This window comes from Neofelis nebulosa, chromosome 15 (genome assembly GCF_028018385.1).
Source record: "Neofelis nebulosa isolate mNeoNeb1 chromosome 15, mNeoNeb1.pri, whole genome shotgun sequence".
Lineage (NCBI taxonomy): Eukaryota > Metazoa > Chordata > Mammalia > Carnivora > Felidae > Neofelis > Neofelis nebulosa.
In genome coordinates, this window is record NC_080796.1 from 7,836,312 (window position 1) to 7,856,197 (window position 19,886).

At 52.1% G+C, this 19,886-nt stretch overlaps 1 protein-coding gene and 1 long non-coding RNA gene across 2 annotated transcripts in view; both read left to right on the forward strand.

Moving 5' to 3' along the window:
• The window catches only part of CNIH3 (cornichon family AMPA receptor auxiliary protein 3), a 135,640-nt gene extending 129,817 nt beyond the window's left edge, over positions 1-5,823 (forward strand). Inside the window, exon 6 of the mRNA XM_058699993.1 lies at positions 4,368-5,823. Coding sequence (XP_058555976.1) covers positions 4,368-4,401 — 34 coding nt within the window. The 3' untranslated portion in view covers positions 4,402-5,823. The remainder of the gene's footprint in view (positions 1-4,367) is intronic.
• A 3,778-nt stretch (positions 5,824-9,601) lies between these two features.
• LOC131495245 (uncharacterized) lies at positions 9,602-12,649 on the forward strand. The gene is made up of 2 exons (XR_009253854.1): positions 9,602-10,791; positions 11,734-12,649. It is a non-coding gene; the product is annotated as an uncharacterized LOC131495245 (long non-coding RNA).
• The last annotated feature ends 7,237 nt before the right edge of the window (positions 12,650-19,886 follow it).

Consider the following 19,886-nt stretch of genomic DNA (forward strand, 5'->3'; position numbering starts at 1 on the left):
TTCGCTCTGATCCTGTGTTCACAGTATCATGTGCCAGATTTACCCATTGTCAAGTTAATGTGGTTGTCTTTTCTGATAAGTATTTGTGGGCAAACACTTTGAAACTGTAAATATCCTGTTTCTCGTGCTTTCTCTCACGGCATTCATCTCTTGTGAGTGGTTCTGGCCTGAAGCGATTCCGCTGTGCTGCTTTCCAAGTGGGGCTTTCCTATTGTCCGTGATACTTTTGTGAGTTGGGAAAGCTTCTCCTTCCCCCCATCTATTTATTTGTGTCGGTGTGGATTCATGGGTTCTTTTGTTTTACTGGATATAATCCATGGTGGTTTTGTGGTTCAGATTGTCCCGTATTTGGCCAGCAGAGCGGCTCCAAGCTGCCTCCTCTGTCCTTAGCCCTCCCTCATCTTTGTGAAGCATCTGCTTGGTTTCTGGCTCACGAGATGCTCTCGGCTTCTCCTGTGTACTCAGTGCCCCAGCCCTGGAGCAAACCATTTCTCCAAGGAGACGTGCCTTGTGATTGGAAAATGAATTTGGAAATCAAGGTCTAGGCACTGGGTATGCTCACTGGGTTTCCCTTCTCTGGGGTCAACGTGAGCCTCCTCGGTGAGCAGACCTAGGACGTGTGTCTTATGGAAGTTTCTACAACGTGAATATGCTCCTCCACACCCATACCCACATCTGCGTGTGCGTGCACGTGGCCATGAGCTCAAGTCCACGCTGACACCTCCAGGTCCCCTGCAGCACCACACAGGGTTCATTCTACCACCCCCCCTTTTCTTATTTATGAGTTTCTTCTCCAACAGTGAGAAACCCCTCTCACTGTCTGCAATGAACAGTAAAACCTTGGTTTGCAAGCATCATTCGTTCCAGAAACATGCTTGTAATCCAAAGCACTCGTATATCAAGGCGGATTTTAAGAACCATCGGCTCAGTTGTGATCATGATGACGTTCAGCGTCACGTACAACTCGTGTCGCAAGACATCGCTCGTTTATCAAGTTAAAGTTTATTAGAAATGTTTGCTCGTCTTGCGGAACACTCACAGAACAGCAATCCAAGGTTTTACGGAATTAACTCATTACTCGGTGCTAGAATAGAGCTGAAGTTGCATTGGAGTTGGTGACCCCATGAGCCCCAGTGAAAACAAATCCGCTAACTGGAGCACAACATCCATTTACCTACAGTAAGTCACTCCAGTAACGTAACTTCTGTTCCCTGCTCCCCTTACCCCCTCCAAGTGGTAATTTTGCTCGTTGAAATACAGTTCGGGTCACTGTACAGACACTAACATGATTTTTTTTTTTTTAACATTTATTCTTTTTGAGAGAGAGAGAGAGCATGGGCAGGGCAGGTATAGAGAGAGAGGGAGACACAAAACCGGAAGCAGGCTCCAGGTCCTGAGCTGGCAGCACAGAGCCCGACGTGGGGCTCGAACCCATGGACTGTGAGATCGTGACCTGAGCCAAAGTCGGAACTTAACCGACTGAGCCACCCAGGGGCCCCTAATTTTTAATACGTTTTAATGGAGGAGGGGGTTCACAAATGCAAAAGCACGTAGGGCCCACGCAAGCCACACCGTGGCCCGTGGTGATGCAGCTGGGGCTGCAAGGTTTTCCACTCTGCACGCTGTGTGCTTTTGGCCCAGGCCAGGTGGGGGTCTGGACTGCGTGCACCTCGAAAAGCTGGAATTTGAGGGTTGTCTGTAGGAGCCACGCAGGAAGCTGTGTCTTGGGGACCAGGAGAGCCAACGAGACGGGACCCCCTTGTGGCTCTTCCCTGTCCCCAGGAGTCCAAGCGATCTGGTCAGGAGCGCCCTTGGGAAATGAGGATTGGTGCCCAGGAAGCAGTGTGTTAGGGAGCGTTTTTAAATCCACATTACTGTCTGTGCAGCATACGGAGGATTTTGATGTGGCGGTAACATTCCCCTCAGCAATTGTTCACATCAGCAGTTCGTACACGGCCAGTGTAACTTTGCCCTTTTCTCCACTCCTGGGTGCTGGCCGCAGTGGCCCCGGGGTCTGTATCTCTCCGTCTCTGCTGACACACTACACCCTTAACAGGTGGAATTTAACAACATTCCACTGGATTCATTTGAGATTATAAATAGAATTACCGATTTTTTTCCAAGTCACTTGTATTTATGCCAGTTTATGAAACGTGCGGTTCTAAACACCACGGACGCGACAGTGTGGGGTGCAGCCCGAAGAATAAGCAATTATTTGCTGCAAAGAACCCAAAATAACCCCGTCAGGTGGTGCCCAGGGGCTTCCATCAGGGGTGGGGAACGAGCCGTTGTCAGTGTCACTGCACCGTGGCTCGATGTCACTGCTCTCCGTGTCCTTTGTTCAAGCATGGGCTCCTCGACTTCAGTGCCTGTATGACACGGTGAGCCTGCAGGGAGACGCGGAAGGGGGGCCATGTGCCTGCCCCCCAGCAGGCAGGACTCGGTGACAGGTGCTCAGGCCCTCCCCCCTCTGTCCCCCCCCCCCCAGGTGAGCCCAAAGGTCACAGCGGCCTTGTTTCTATGACTTCATATGCGAGTGGCTGTTGTGACATGTGCCCTTACAGGAGGGAGACGCTGTCCTGTTGAGAGACACAGACCCCAGCGTGCCACACGCAGCTCCTCTCCTACCCCCATTACCCCCAAAGGAGAGCAAGGAGCAGACAGGGGAGCCCGAGCTGGGGCCGGGGCCTCGGGGAAGGTGATGGGCGCCTTCCTCTCTGGGTGCTGCGTCCCAAGAGGGGGCCGGAGACACCCCTGGGATTGGTGAGCTTCGTTCTCAGTCCCAACTTAGCTTTGAAATGACAGGAAGAGCTTTCCACCTGTGAAGTGAGAGTTTTGTCAGATTAACCCAGAAAGAAAAAGTAAACCCCAGGTCAGGGGCCCATCTCTGCCACCCCCCACCCCCACCCCCACCCCCACCAAGGCTGCTCTTGGAACTGTCCTCTTACCAGAAATGCAGCTGGGCTCCTTTAATGGTGCAAAAACGTCCCTCCGTCAAGCACTGGCTTGGCTCATTCAGTCCGCTGACGACTCGAGGGCCCAGCGAGAGAGTCACAGGGCACAGCCTGGTCCACCTGCTGGGTCTGCCTCCCGCCCCCTCCCCGCTGCTGCACCTCAGAGGAGACACAGCTGCTCCTTGGGCTCCGGGCTCCGACCCCACGGCTGCCGCTCTGTGGGGACCTCGGCTCCGGCTCCGAGCCCACTCCCCTGGGGGCACCAGCCACGTGTCAGGACGTCTAGTTGGGGTTTTCTTGTAAAGGGGGCGGAGAGCTGGGCATCATCCGTTTCAGTGTTGCTGGTTTCCCCCGGTTTACGGTTTGCAGCAGCCAACTAGGGGCAAGGGCAGCATTTAAGAAACGAAATGGAACAGGGGTGCCCGGGGTCTCGGTCAGTTGAGCGCCCACTCTGGATCTCCGCTCAGGTCGTGATCTCATGGTTTGTGAGTTCAAGCCCCACGTCGGGCTCTGTGCTGACAGCTCGGAGCCTCCTTGGGATTCTTTCTCTCTCCCTCTTTCTATCCCTCCTCGCCTCGCTCTCTCACTCAAAATAATTAAAAAAGAAAAGAAATGGAATAAAAACAGCACAAAGTAGATAAGGGCCCGGCACAGGATGAGTCCCAGGAAGCTTCTGTTGTGTTTGTACGAGTGTGAAGGTCTTGTATGTGGGACCATAACGCTGGTTTCTTACGAGATCGTCCTCACGGAAGTTTGAAAACCGCGGGTTCTGTTTTACCACGTCTCCAACTCTGTCTGCTGGGTCACTTGCCTCAGAATTACCTGGAGGACGGCCTGGTAGTTAACACGCAGGGTCCAGATGCCCACAGGGCACGTCTGAGGGCAGGGGTGGGGAACCTGCACTTTGGTCCCCTGGTCTGGTCTTGTGTCCATGTGCCCCACATGCTTGGAGCTGCTTGCCCTGTGGACCAGTTCTCTGTGCTCCTCTACATCAGGACCTGCAGGTCCATGCAGGGGTGCGGGGGAGTGGGTTGTGTGGGGCTCAGTGCCCCCCCCTCCCCGCCTGGTGACTCAAACACTCAAGTTGGTGGTCCTGTCATTTTAACAAGGTTTCACGGAGCAGAGACCCAGAGAATCTCATGTAGCAACTGCTCAGATCACATGTTTTTTTTTTTGTTTTTTTTTTTTGAGACCGAGAGAGACAGTGTGAGCAGGGGAGGGGCAGAGAGAGGGAGACACAGCAGCCGAAGCAGGCTCCAGGCTCCGAGCGGGCGGCACAGAGCCCGACGCGGGGCTCGAACCCACGAGCGGCGAGATCGTGGCCTGAGCCCGAGTCAGATGCTCAACCGACGGAGCCCCCCGGGCGCCCCACGCAATGTGTTCACAACTCTAAACTGCATTGTCCTCCCTCAGCACGTGCGGTGTCTGCGTCTTTGAACCCGTGTGATGGTGCGGGTGCAATGGCACGTCTCCCTGTGTCACCTGCGAACCCTCCCGTCGGAGCCCCCGGAACCGCCGCCTCCATCTGGTCCCCTCCCCTGCTGGCTGGTGCCGCCCACAGGGGCCACCGGTAAGTCTCGGTCAACCGAACGTCACAGAACATCACGTCGAGGGGCGATGGGGGGGCTGGTCCTCCGGAGAAGGGGCCGAGGGCCTTCCCGCACTCGGCCCCCTCCCACACTGGGGGAGCCCAGACAGCCCTGTGTTTCCTTTCCTGCTCCTGTCTCGTCAGGGGGACATCGTGGGCTCCTGGCTGTTCCCTGACACCCCTGCCTTTCCCTGGGATGACATTTCCTGACCTGTGTCACCAGCCGCACAAGGAGAGACCCCAGCCTTAGTTAAGACCCCCCCCCCCCCCCAGCTGTTCCTGGAGTTTCTGGGGAGGCTCTCATGAGAACCCACAGAAGCCATCTCATGTCTTCCCAATTGCCCGTGAAGCTTGTCTGGGCTCTGGTGCAGGCACGACCCCACCTGTGTGGGGGGAGGCCCACCCAGCTGCCTGCCCTCATGAGATGGGTGTAGACTTCACTGAGTTAGGGCCACCAGGCCCCAAGCAGGAAGGAGGACAGGGCCCCTGCTCTGGTCAGTGTGTGTGCTCCTGGGTCACACACAAGCCCCTAGAACCTCCACCCTCCCTGCAGCACCTCTCAGGGTGTGGATCCCCGAGCCCCAGTCTCCCAGCAGCCCCCGTCCCCTCCTGGCAGCCCCCATAATCGCAGCCTGTGGGCTCTCCCCCGCCCCATCCAGGTCCCCTGGGCGAAGAGGTGCCCCCAGGTGCCCTACTGCACAGCCCGTAGATAAGACGGCTTTGAATCCAGGTATGGACCCGGTGGGCGCGAGCCGGGACCTTGTGGTCCGGGTGTTTCCCTCGTGTCTGTGTCGGCCCTGGGAGGAGCCGACGCACACAGTGAGGGCCTTGCCCCTCTGGGCACCCAGCTCAGAGCAGCAGAGTACTGACCATCAGATGTCGGCACCACTGGCTGTGACCGGTGAGCCAGAAAGCCTTTCTCCCGGGAAATGAGCCATGACAGGTGTCCCTGCTGGGTGTCCCTGTGGAGCTCAGCATGTGGACCCAAGTGCCCTTCTGGCCTGCTGGGCTCTCCTGCCCTTGGGACCTTCTGGAAGGCGTGGGATGCAGTGAGAAGCGGACCTTCCAGCATGTTCCCTGAATTCCCATCCACCCTCCGCAAAGCCCTGCTCCCCACCGGGACCAGAGAGACCTCTTCAAGGGCACAGTTCTGGCTACGTCCCTCCGGGGCCTGAAGCCTTCAGATTAAGGCCCAAATCCTTCCTGTGACCCTGAACTGTTGATGGGGTTTTGGGGTGATGGGGGTTCTCAGGTGATGGTCAAGAAAGAATTCTCGAGACATCGTTGGTGCAAAAGAAGGTGATTTTATTGAAGCACGGGGACATACCTGTGGGCGGGAAGAGCTGCGCTCTGGGTCGTGAGGAGTGACTCCTTCTCTACTGTGGAGGTGGGGAGGTAAAGGCAAAACGGAGGTTTCTAGAAGGACTTGATACGCTAAAGAGGACCCAGCAGACACCAGGGGCCTCGCTGCTGTCAAAGTTGTTTCCCTCTACTAAGGCCTTACCACCAGGAGGGGCGGGGCTCCTGGACAAATGCTCTGCTCTGTATTTGCCTCGAGCATTTGTCCGCGGGCTGCAGGTCACGAGGATGTTCGGTTTCAGCCGCCGTTTCCTTCTGGCCTGTGTTCCCCCATCCCTGTGGAGGGGAGGGTGATGTGGGGGCTCCGGGAAACTGAGTCTACAGGTTTGTAGGGATGAAGCCGTTGATAAGACCGCCTTTGCCTTGTAATTTACTAACAAGATATGTGTAAACTGATCTCAACCATTTGTTTTTCCCTTTTGTCCTTGGGCAGCCTGGAGTGCCTGAGGAAAGAATGTCACCCATATCCCACCTGGGGTCCGGGGATGCTAGCTTGTGCTGGGCCTCGGCCTGCCTTGTGGTCCCTCATCACTGTCACAGCGTCAGTTAGTGTGTGAGGTAATGGCGGGCTCTTGGTCCACGTGCAGGCACGGGGCTGGGACCACGGGGCTCCTCGGTGGGTCCCTCCCTGGTGCTTGACGGTAGCTGGACCTTCTCACCTGCCCCTGGGCTGCAGGCTCCCAGGAAGGACCAGCAGGTTCTGCAGGGGCCGTTTCTGAGCAAGTGTCGGGGTGACCGTGCCACGGCCGCCCTCTGTCCGGGCGATCGCTAGCTCCACCCAGACTCGGGGAGGCCGGGACCTGCCTCTCGATGTGCTGTCCATGAACTCACAAACCTGCATCCTCCCAAGTTGTGGCGGGACACGGAACAGCCAGATAACGGGGTCCACCTGCCCTGACGCCCCATTTATGTTTCTGGGCTCGACACCAAAGCACAGAGTTGCGATTTTAACAGTCTCGTGCACCGGCCCTGGGGTGACTCCTAGCGGGAAGTACTCAGCGTCTTCATGAGATTCAGGGTGAGAGGTGGGGCATCCACTGCTCCCCTGGGGGCAGCGGGTGCATGTCCTGAGTCAGGAAGGAGACCCTCCCCTCCCCTCTGAGCACTGAGCAGCAGCGTCAGGTTAAGTGGCTTATTTTCGCGGCTTTTCTCCTCGAGTGAGGGGGCCCCAGAGCGGTCATGACTCCTACGCGAGCGGGCACCTGCAGACCAAGGCTGGAGGGAGCCTTGGAGCAGGTGTGGCTGTGCCGAGGGAAGACCACAGAGGATGGGTTGGCATCGGACGCAGAGGCTGGCGGGCGGTGGAGGCCGTGAAGGCGCAAGGCCAGGAGACATTGGCACAGTTCTCCCTGGCGGATGGGCAGCGGGTACCTGTGCCGGCGGGGGTCCGTGTTGAGGTGGAGGTGGGAAGGGCCCGCAGCCGGGCTCTGATGGACACGATTGAGCCCTGGGGTGCCCATTACGTGGGAGACCCTGTCACTCTGTCACACACAGGCGAGCTGCGTGCTGTGAGCAGAGCCTGACCCATTGAGATTCCCCCAAGGTGACCGTCGGGGTCACAGGTTTGTTAAAACACTGCACAGGGGGGCGCAGGGGGGCGGTGGGAACAGCAGGAGCGCGGCCCTGCCCTCCTGGAACTTCGACTTACCTTGGGGAGACAGATCATAAAATGCTAAATGTACCCATAAGCACACTATTTCAACAGTCACGTCATGCTGTCACGAGAGTGACCGGGTGGTGGGGGGGTGGGGCACAGGGGTGTTGGGAAGTACTTTCCGGAAAGGCATCTTGGGGGCTGAGTCCTCCGAGGTGAGACTTGCAGAATTCAAGGGGCAGAAGGACCTTCTGGCCGGAGGAGAGAACAAACACGGAGGCCCCGAGTCAGGAGGGAGGCAGGGAGGCCTGTGGGGTGGGAGGGGAGCCAGGGGCTCGCCATCCAGCTGGATTTTGTGAGGAGTCTGGATTTTACTCTAAGGGGAAAGGGAGGGGTCAGACCTGTGGGGCTCATGGGGGTGTCCAGTGCTCAGAGGAGGCCACGGGGGAACTGGGTGCCCGTTCTCAGGAAGGTGCTCTGGGTCACGCTGGCCTTCCCTGTGGTCCCGTCTCTCCAGGTGGGCAGCCGTTAGAGCTCTCAGCTGAGTGCCCTCTGCCTTTATGCTCCCATTCACGTCAGGATATTAAAGCACAGGAAGCGTTCGGTAAATTCCGCGTTCCTCAAGAGGACAGCGTGGCAGTAAGAGGCTGTGATGGGCGCCACGCAGGAGGGAGGCCATCGCGAAGCTGTCCCGGAAGGGTGCCGGCTGCTTTGGGAGAAGAGCCCCGGGGCCTGCAGCGCGGACGCTGGGTCTGGGGCCCCCTTCATGTCACCCCTGTAGGGCGGTGTGAAAGCCATCACAGTCCCCCTTCAATTCCGGATGCCTCTTCTGGGCTTCCCCGTCGAGCACGGGGCCCTAGCCTGGCAGACTGTGTTACCACAGGGTTACCTGTGGGCTTTGGTGGCAGTCACAGTGGCGTTCTGCTGCCGCTGTCTCTTCGCCTGACCTCGAGGGACCCGGCTTCGCCTGCCTTTGGGTCACGTCGCTCATCTGGCCCCTTGGCACCCGAGTCGGTACAAGAGTCAGGGGTGTTGCATGAACATGCCGAAAGGCGGGCAGTTTACTCCCTTCTGGAGATCGCGATGGACACTGTCTCCTCCTCCACCAGGTCACAGACCCTGGTTCACCCACGTCCACCCTTCGCCATGTGACTAGGATGCTGGAACGCGGCGAGCGGCGTCAGATCCCGTGCGCGGGGGCTGAGAGGCCCTGGGGCGGAGCATGGGTGGGAAATCTGTTGAGAGGATCAAGTTCGAGGCAAGGGCACAGGCCCAAGAAAGACGCCCATTTGAAGCCCAGAGAGCTTCTCTGACACAGACGAGTGGGGAGTGTGGTCAGACGTGGCCACGTGGGTGAGGGGGCTTCTCTGACGCCGACCTCATACGCAGCTGCTCACCCTGCACCCTGCGTTTCCAGGGATAAAACCCTAGATTGTAGCTTACCGCTTGAGTGACGGTGGTGACCTCTTTATTCCTCCTCCAGGGCCCCAGGGCTTGCTTTTAGGGGCCACATGATGTGGTCAGAACGCTTTCCCTGTCCCCCTTCATCAGCGCTTCCCGCTCCAGGCCACCGACGCGCCTCCTGGAATGGTCAGTGGCATTGATGGCACAATTTTCTTGCCTCCCACAACGTTAAGTCTGAGTTTTTCTTGATTTTTTTCTTTTTTAATGTTTATTTATTCTTGAGAGAGAGAGACAGAGTGTGAGCAGGGGAGGGGCGGGGAGAGGGAGGGAGACACAGAATCAGAAGCAGGCTCCAGGTTCCGAGCTGTCAGCACAGAGCCCGATGCGGGGCTCGAATTCATTAATTGCAAGATCTTGACCTGAGCCGAAGTCAGTCGCTCAGCGGACTGAGTCACCCAGGCGGCCCCGTGTTTTTCTAAAGGAATATTTCCTGTCTCCGCTGAGGCTATGATGATTTGTAGCACTGAAAAGAAACTGGTAACTAAACATTCTGCTTTCAGTTTTCTTCTAGAAGTCTCTCCAGGTGAGCCGCATAAGTATAGGAGGAGGTGGGGCGGGGAGGGGTCCAAAGTGCTCTTCTGTGTTCTGAGGTCAGTAGCGAGTTGAAATAGACCCATTAGATCTTGGGGAAGAGGTCTGAAAGCGGTCTCGGGAGCGCTCAGAGGGAAGGGCTGATTAAATTCATTTAAACAAATGCCATCTGTTATTGAGCCTGCGTGTGCCCGCCAGGTCCTGCGGGAGCCACACAGGACTAAATGGCCCTGCCTACCGGGCACATATAGATTTCCCAGGGAGCCTGCCCCTCCATGTTGGAGTGGCTCCGCGCTGGGCGGTCACCGGGCAGGGGCGCTCACCAGGGGAGCCCTTTGATCCTCTGTCCTAGGAAAAGTTTTACAGCGTTTTGTTCTGAGTTAACCTTAGGCCAGGAAATTAACACTGACGCGGTACAGTTAATCAGCCACAGATCTTACTCAGAGTTTGCAAATTAGCCCACAGATGTCCTTTTTCTGGTCCAGGATCCTGCATTTAACTCTCATGCCCCCTTAGTTTCCTCCAGTCTGCATCTCGAGGAAGTTTTAGCTCGTAGGTTTGGGGGATTCCCTTTCTCAACAGCTTTACAAATGCAGGTCCCCCTTCGGGGACCTCTGCTCCGGAATACAATACTGATACTGATAATAATACTGTTTCTAGTAATTCCTAGTAATGGTGAATGTCTCTTAGATGCTTCGTGTACCAGACGCCGTTCATCATGTTACATTTCGCATCATGTGAACCTCACAACGAGCCTGTGAGTTGGGTTCCGTTACCGTCCAAATCTTTCAGCAGAGGAAGCGGGCACAGAGAACTTAGGCGACAGAGCGGCTAAGCTGCGGAGCCGGGATTCAAACCCACGCAGGTGGGCTCCAGAAGCCCCACGGGTCTGGAACCGCCGTGGTCGTACTTCCTCCGGGGGCCGATGGTGGTTCTGTGATTGCAGACTGCGGGGCGCTGCGACACGGCGGACGAGATCCGGGACACAGGTGGTCAGAGCAGGGCTGTTACAGAGTTCTGTCCACAGAGGAGGAAGTCCTGTCCCCGGCTAGAGAAACTTCCCGGAGCAGGTGGCAAGTCAGCTCATCCAATACTCACAACCCCAGGTGATGTCTGCCGGGAAGTGGGGACCTCCCAGGAGAGAGCTTCCTTGTTCCCCACAGGCTGAGTGCAGACGAGGCTGTGAGGCCAGAAGGGCAGGCCTGAGCAGGGCATGTGAGGGGCCTCCAGTGCCCAGCCAAGGATCGCGGTCTGCTCCCTGCGGGGAGGGGGAGATCTGAGGCAGGGGATTTCGCAAAGATGTAAGTCGGCAGAGTGGAGGATAGATCTGGGCGGCAGGTCCCAGATTACATGCCCAAATGTGAGCTGGAGGTCACGGTCAGAGCAGTCCAGGGAAGGAAAAGCACCTGCAGAGAGGAGGGGGGTGGGTCGTCTTTGTTACACAGAAAGCCTGACCGGGAAATACGATAGCTTCTCATGGGCAGGTCTTTGTCAACACGTGGTGTCCTAGTTTGGGCCCCTCAGAAGGGGACCAGAGATGAGGGCTCTGAGGCGCAAAGCCGACCTGAGGAGCAGGAGGCCAGGGTTTAGTGAGGAGATGGGGGAGCAAAGCAGCCTCCTTTGTGAGCATCCGGAGCTAATCCCTGGGGAAGCTCAGATGATAATGTAAAACAGGCTCCTTAGAAAAGACCCCCGACGGGGGAGGGGTCTGAAGTACTTTGTACAGGGACTCCTGTCTGTGACCGTTGAGGGCAGCTCCAGGGGGGTGTTAATTCCAACCCCTGCCCGGCCCTTGAAGCAGAGAGAGACGTGCCCCCCAGGGGTCAGGGCCCCAGAGCAATGGGTGGGGCCACGGGGCGTCTGCTGACAGGGCTTGGAGGATCCAGGAGAGCGAGCGAAGCAAGACAGATCTTTCAAAATGGCATAAAGTGACATGTTTTCATCAAAGCCACAGAAGTTTCACCTGTCAGCTTTCGATGGTGGAGGACACGTACACAACGCTGACACCAGAAGTGTCACGAGGGTGGGAGGGCCTCGGGGAGGACCTGGGATTTAGCCCAGGGCGAAGGACCGGCGCGTTCCAAGAGGCACAGTGGCGTCCCCGTGGAAGGGTCTGTTTGGTGGGAGCAGTGCTGTGCGCGTGGAAAGGGATGGCGTCATGCCTGGAACAGAGGTGTCGGGAGGAGGGAGGCAGATGCTCTGATGACGTCCGCAGGGAGTCCCACAGGGTCCTCTGTCCACAGGGAGCTCCGGGCTGAAGAGTGAAACGACGTGTTCCTGAGCAGTGGGCACACGAGAGGGTAAGTGTGAGGGCCCAGAGTCAGGACCGTCCCCTCTGGCCATGGGGGTCAGGGCAGGCTGCCCGGGGGGCACTTCCGTTAGATCCCGAGAAGCAGGTGGGGTTGGGACAGGTGAAGAAAAGAGACTCGGAGCCAGATACAGGGACAGATTTTCTCCCCTGTGCTTGAAGAAGTGTAGATTTTAATTGATAGCCGTGGAAGCCTGTTGAACTGGGACTGGCAGTGTCAGAGGACAGGTCGGCCAGGGGACTGCGGGGGGCAGGAGTTGGAAACAGTGAAATTGAGAACAGGACGTATGATCCGGGGAGATGAACGAGCCGGATCGTGCGTGACGCCAGGCGAGCGGCTCACGTCCAAGCTCGTGCCCTTTTGTGGCTCAGAGCGAGGTCCAGGCTTTACCGTTGAGGCAAATTCGGTGGGGCTGGCCAACCTTGAACATGTCTCACGGGTTAATTAGTTTAGGTTTTCCTGCTCTTCCAAGATTTCACTCTCACAGCCATAGCTGCCTCGCTGCCAGCGGGAAGCCGTAGGCAGATCCAAGACGGCCGGTGGGTGAAGTGCATCGAAATGCATCCGTCCAAAAATTCTACAAGTCTGTTACCAAGTGACAGTGTTTACTGCCGTGCAACAAAAGTTTGTTTCAAATGACCTTGAAGGAAGTTGGACCGCCTCCCGTGTCAGCCACGAACAGATGGAAATGTGCGCGCAGACGGCAAGAGAAGAATTTATTTTGAAAGCTCTTGAAAAATCATGTCTCCTACCAGTGTCAGAACACGTATCAATGTAAGAATACACTCTTCTGGCATAAACAATGAGAATCTTATTTTACTCCCGACAAACAATGTTTGTTATGAAACCATATGAATGTGTGCTCTGTTTTCTCCATAAAATGATGGAGAATTTTTGTTTTAATTTTAAACGTAGCAGTCAAAGAACAAGAAACCGGAGGTTTGCAATTTGAGGTAGCCCTAACTACTCCCATCATGATTAGAAATGGAAAGAAAAGGAGTCTCCTGACGGGGAGAGCCCACAACATCACCGTCGCGAGATCTCTGTGGCCGAATGCATTTTCCCCCAAAGGCACGGGGATATCTCTGCTTCTATGCGTGCTCCCAGAGCATCACCACCGCCCCCCCAACCCAGAGGTGGAGTCTGTTTTCCCTCCGCTTGAAATTGGGCTGGGGGTCAGGGCTGGGTGGTATTTGCACCTGCCTCAATTTTAGACTATGGTGGGAGAGGGACTCCCAAGGTCATGGAAGGTGGGATGACTCCTATCTGGCTCACTCTGTCTCTCAAGACCCTTGCCTTTGGGGCTCAGCCACATGCGGAGGCCACGTGTCACTGCTGTAGTGTTAGACTCGCTGACAGCGAGCATTAACCACCAAACACGTACCTGCACCCTCAGAGGATTCCAGTCGCCAGCTCCAGACCATCCTCACTGAAGCCGAGTAGAGCAGAGACCAGCTTCCTCCACCCGGCCTTGCCAGACTGCAGAGTAAAATAAATGTTGTTTTAGGACCCTGAGTTTTGGGGTAGTTTCTTAGGCAGCGATAACTGGAAAAGTCCCCTAAAGCTGAAGCCTGGGGCAGAAGAGTGTGCAAACAGGATGGCCGTGACTTCCAGGTGCCCGTTTGGAACTCTTGACCACGAAGAGGCCAGGCAGCACGTAAGAAACTCAGAAGAATTGCAAGGATTTGTAGCAGTCCGGCCCACGAGGAACCTACGTGTGTCAGCAAGGTCAGGTTCAGTGCCGCAGGGGGATCGCTTTCGCAGAAGCACAGGCGTGAGCCCAAATGAGCACGCGCACAAGCAAGGCTCACAGTGTTACAGACGGGATCGAAGAGCCTGCTGACAAATAGCGATTCGTACGGAAGCCCGAGCCACGGCTCCTGGACCACGGGGGCAAAACCACCACCGAGCGTCTACCTCCCCTTCCCAGTGAGGACCACTCAGCCCAGCTCTTTCGCCAGTTTGCCCATCGGTACAGAACTTCAGACACGTATCACCAAAATAGGTACATATCTTTATTGATAGATTATGTCCGTATACAGCTGTGCCGGTACAATGCATACATCTAAAAATTATGCAAAATACAAAACATTAGTAGAGTTTTCATATTTAAACCCTGTCCTCTCGAACACTGGGTTCTCTTGGGCTCCACTTTGCAGACCAGCGGTTTGGAGTTTGGATCTTGGAAAAAGCCATGACCAAATCACTGCATTGCCGTGCCGTCTTGAGTCTGTTACTTAACCACTTTAAGGTGCATCTCATTGTGAGAGTTTGGATAGGCAACAGCTGACAAAGAGACCCAGTTGTATAATGGCTATAACACAATAGCCTTTCTCTTTTTCCCTTTTGATCCCCCCCACCCCCCCAACCCCCGTCCCAGCCTTGTCTGCCTCTGGCGACCTCCAGTCTGTTCTCTGTATCTCTGAGCTGGTCTTTTTCTTTCCTTTTTTTTTTTTAGATTCCACTTATGAGAGAGATCATACAGTATGTGTCTTTCTCTAGCTGACCTCTTTCGCTTAGTGTAATGCCCTCAAGGTCCATCTATGATGTTGCAGGTGGTAAGTTTTATTCTGTTTATGGCTGAATAATATTCCGTTGCATACAGAGAATGCAAAGCAGGCTCCAGTCTCTGAGCTGTCAGCACAGAGCCCGACACAGGGCTCAAACTCATGGACCATGAGATCATGACCTAGCCGAATCAGGACGCTTAACCAACTGAGCCATCCAAGCGCCCCTGAGTTTTTAAGGAACCCCCATACTGTTTTCTACAGTGGCTGCAACAATTTACGTTCCCACCAACAGTGCATAAGGGTTCCTTTTTCTCCGCATCCTCACCAACATCTGGTGTTTCCTGTGTTGTTAATTTTAGCCATCCTGACAGATGTGAGGTGACATCTTGCTGTGGTTTGATTTGCATTTGCTTGATGATGAGTGATGTTGAGCATCTTGTCACAGATGTATCTGTTGGCCACCTGGATGTCTTCTTTGGAAACATGCCTATTCCAATCTTCTGATCATTTTTGAAGAGTGGATTGTTTTCTTGCTATTGAGTTGTGTGAGTTCTTTATATATTTTGGATACTAACCCCTCATCATAGATGATTTGCAAATATTTTCTCCCATTCCATAGGTTGTCTTTTCATTTTATTGATGGTTTCCTTTGCTGTGTAGAAGATTTTTAGTATGATGTCGTCTCAATAGTTTATTTTTACTTTTGTTGCTTTTGGTGTTGGATTAAAAAAATCATCACCAAGGAGTTTATCCCCTATGATTTTTTTTCTTACAAGACTTTTATGGTTTCAGGTCTTATGGTCAGATCTTTAATCCATTTTTTTTAAGTTTATCCATTTTTTCAATATGAAATTTATTGTCAAATTGGTTTCCATGCAACACTCAGTGCTCATCCCAACAGGTGCCCTCCTCAATGCCCATCACCCACCCTCCTCAACCTCCCACCCCCCATCAACCCTCAGTTTATTCTCAGTTTTTAACAGTCTCTTATGGTTTGCTCTCTCCCTCTCTTTTTTTTTTTTTCCATTTTGAGAGAGAGAGAGAGAGAGAGAAAGAGTGTGCAAGCAAGGGAGGGGCAGAGAGAGAGAGAGAGAGAGAGAGAGAGAGAATCCCAAGCAGGTTTCACACTGTCAGCACAGAGCCCGATGCAGGACTCAAACCCATGAATAGTGAGATCATGAATTGAGCCAAAATCAAGAGTCGGATGCCTAACTGACTGAGCCACCAGGTGCCCCTACTCTTTAATCCATTTTGAGTTAATTTTTGTATATAATGTAAGATAATGACCTGGCTTCATTCTTTTGCACATGGCTGTCCAGTTTTCTTAACATCACTTATTGAAGAGACTGTCCTTTCCTCATTCGATATTCTTGGCTCCTTTGTTGTAAATTAATTGACTACAAATTTTTAGGTTTATTTCTGGGCTCTCTATTCTGTCCCATTCATCTACATATCTGCTTCTATGCCAATACCGTATTTTTTCATTACTACAACTTGATAATATGGTTGGAAATCAGGGAGCATGATGCTTCCAGGTTTATTCTTTTTTCTCAAGATCTCTTTGGCTGTTTGGATTTTTTGTGGTTCCATACAAATTTTAGGATTATTTTTTCTGTTTCTTTGAAAAATACCATTGGGAGGGGCGCCTGGGTGGCTCAGTTGGTTAAGCAGCCAACTTCGGCTCAGGTCATGATCTCACGGTCCGTGATTTCGAGCCCCGTGTCGGACTCTGTGCTGACAGCTCAGAGCCTGGGCCTGTTTCAGATTCTGTGTCTCCCTCTCTCTGACCCTCCCCCATTCATCCTCTGTCTCTCTCTGTCTCAAAAATAAATAAACGTTAAAAAAAAAGAAAAGAAAAAAAAAGAAAAATGCCATTGGGGTTTGATAAAGATTGCACTGAGTCTGTAGATTGCTTTGGGTCGTGTGGACATTTCAACAAGACTGATTCTTCCAACCCATGAGCACAGAATATCTTTTCATTTATTGGTGTCTTTTTCAATTTATTTCATTAATGTCTTGTAGTTTTCAATATAAAGGTCTTTTGTCTCCTTGGTTAAATTGACTTCTAGGTATTTTATTCTTTTTGATGCAGTTGAAATTGGATTGTTTTCTTAGTTTCTCTTTCTGACAGTTTACTAGCATATACAAATGCACTCGATTTTTGTATGTTGGTTTTGTGTCCTGACACTTTACTGAATTTTTTTATTAGCTCTGACAGGTTTTTGGTGGAGTCTTTAGAGTTTTATAAATAGAGTATAATGTCATCTGTACATAATGACAGTTTTACTTCTTCCTTTCTGGTTTGGATCCCCTTTATTTCTTTTTCTTGCCTAATTGCTGTGGCTAAGACTCCTAATGCTATGTTGAATGAAAGTAGGAAGTGTGGTCATCCTTATCTTGTTCCTGCTATTACAGAAAAAGTTTTCAGTTTTTCTCTATTGAGTATGATACTAGCTGTGAGCTTGGCATAGGTGGTCTTTACTATGTTGAAGTACATTCCCTTCATATCCATGTTGTTGAGTGTTTTTATCATAAATGGATGATGAATTTTGTCAGATGATTCTTCTGCATCTATTGAGAGGATCATATGATTTTTATCCTTTATTTTGTTAATGTGGCATGTCACAAGATTTGTGGATGTTGAACCATCTTTGCATCCCTGGAATAAATCCCATTTGATCATGGCGTGTGATCCTTTTAACATGTTGTTAGACTCAGTTTGCTAATATTTTGTTGAGGATTTGTACATCTATGTTTATCAGGGATACTGACCTGTAATTTTCTTTTCTTGTGGCATCCGTGTCTGGCTCTGGTATCAGGGTAATGCTGACCTCATAAAATGAGTTTGGAAGAGTTCCCTCCTCTTTTACTTCTTTGAAGAGTTTGAGAAGGATTCGTATTAACTGTTATTTTAATATTTGGTAGAATTCATCAGTAAAGCCAACTGGTTCTTGGACTTTTGTTTATTGGGAAGTATCTTTTTTAAAATTTTTTTTAATGTTTGTTTTTTAGAGAGAGAGAGACAGAGTGTGAGCAGGGGAGGGGCAGAGAGAGAGGGACACACAGAATCCAAAGCAGGCTCCAGGCTCTGAGCTGTCAGCACAGAGCCTGACGCAGGGCTCGAACTCATGAACCATGAGATCATGACCTGAGCTGCAGTTGGATGCTTACCCAAGTCACCGAGGTGCCCCTGTTGGGAAGTTTTTAATTACTGATTCAATCTCCTTACTAGTAATCAGTTTGTTGAGATTTTCTATTTCATCATGATTCAGTCGGATTGGTAGGTCCATACATTCCTAGGAATTTATCCATTTCTTCTAGGTTGTCCAATTTGCTGGCGTGTAACTATCCATAGTGTCTGTTATGATCCTTTGTATTTCTGTGGTATGAGTTGTAGCATCTCTTTCATATCTGATTTTTTAAAGTTTATTTATTTATTCTTGGGGGGGGGGGAGGGACAGAGGGAGAGGGAGAGAGAGAGAATCCCAAGCAGGCTCCATGCTGTCAGTGAAGAGCCCGATGTGGCTGTCTCTCATGAATCATGAGATCATGACCTGAGCTAAAATCAAGAGTTGGGTACTTATCTGACTGAGCCCCTCTGATTTGATTTACTTGAGTCTTCTCTCTTTATTTCTTGGTGCGTCTAGCCAAGGGCTCATCCATTTTGTTTGTCCTTTCAAGGAACCGGCTCTTAGTTTCATTGATCTTTTCTATTTTCTCTTTGCTCTCTATTTCATGTATTTCTGCTCTGCTGTTTGTTATTTCCTTCTTTCTACTAACTTTGGGCTTTGTTCTTTTCCTCGTTCCTTGAGGGATAATTTAGGTTGTTCGTTTGAGACTTTTCCTGTGTTATTGAGTTAGGCGTTTATTGCCATGAATGTCTCTTTTAGGACTGCTTTTGCTGTGTGCCACGAATTTCGGTATGCTGTATTTCCATCTTGGTTTGTCTCAAGGCATTTTTTGTTTTCTTTTTCGATGTCTTCTTTGAGCCCTTGGTTATTCAGTCGCATGTTGTTTAACCTCCACATATTTATGAATTTTTCCGTTTTCTTCAGGTAATTAATTTCTCGTTTCATACCATGTGGTCATAGGAGATATCCATGTGCACACAGCACAGGGCTGGCACATTAAAGGTGCCAAATAACCAGCAGCCTTTCTGGGGAGAGAGAGGCAGGAAGGGAAGGGGGGAGGTGAGGAGGTGGGAGGCTTGGATCCTTGGTGTGACCCTGCCACCAGCTGAATGACCTTGGACAGGTCACTGACTCGCCCTCTGGGCCTGTTTTCCCACATAGAAAATGAGCAAAGCAGACTCATCATTTGCGGGGTTGCATATGTTTGCACACTTTAACTCACGTTACTTTTGGCTTATGTTTTCGGTCCTCATTAGACTGACCTCCTTGAGGACAGAGTCTGTAGCTCTTACCCCTGGCTTTCTATGGAGCCCTTCTGTTCCCTCAGTTCATTCCACTCCTCTCCCAGCTCTCAGGCCCCCAATGTTGTCCAAGGTCATCCAGCCCCTGGCACTAGAAAAGCATCTGGATACCTACATGCTTATCCATCTAAATGTTAGAAAAGCTCATCCCATCTTGGTTCCGTTTGAGTGAAAAGGTCTGATGGGGCGGGGGGGCTTTGGTTCTTAGAGATTGCAGGGTCTCTTAGAGCTGAGAGGCCTTCCCAGAGCCCTTACCCCATTGCAGAGTGTCCCCGCAGGCTCATCAGCCTTCCAAGGGAGAAGAGGCTAATTTTTTTTTCTGTCTTCCAATTTATCTTTCCATAAAAAAAAATGTTTATGGATATTCTGGAGGCCCAGGGGCCCTGCTTCGTCCTCCTGTGCTCCACACCGCCCACCGAACTCATACCCTCTCACTGTAGAGCAATCAAGCCACGATCGTTGTGGGGACAGATCTGTGTTTCCGGACGGCTCACCTATATGGGCATGTGGACCTTCCACATGGCCCAGAAGCCACAAGCAGAAAAGAGAAATTAACAGAAGGACAGAGCACAAACATTTATATTATTAGCTGGCACGTTATTTCTGGAAGACTTGCTTTCCCCAGGGAAATAGCTTGTCACAAGCTTAATTCGTTGGCAGAGAGCAGGACTGAACCGTTTAGAGAGCACACTTTCATATTGATCGTCTTATTTATTTGGGACTCATCAGTGAAGACACAGAGGCCCAGAGAGGCTGTGACTTGCTCAGGGTCAAACAGCTAAGAGGTGGCAGAGACTAGACTGGCACACAGGTCTTTGGGCTCCCGATCGAGTGCTCTTTCCTGGGCTGAAAGCTACTTTAAAATGCAGAGCTTTTCGGGGCGCCTGGGTGGTTCGGTCGGTTAAGCATCCAGCTTCAGCTCAGAGTCATGATCTTGTGGTCTGTGAATTCGAGCCCCGCATCAGGCTCTGTGCTGACAGCTCAGAGCCTGGAGCCTGATTCCGATTCTGTGTGTGTCTCTCTCTCTCTGCCCCTCCCCTGCTTATGCTCGCTCTCTCTCTCTCTCAAAAATAAACATTAAATGTTTTTTTAAATGCAAAGCTTTTCAAATCAAACATTAACCTCTTCAAAGAACCGATCAATGA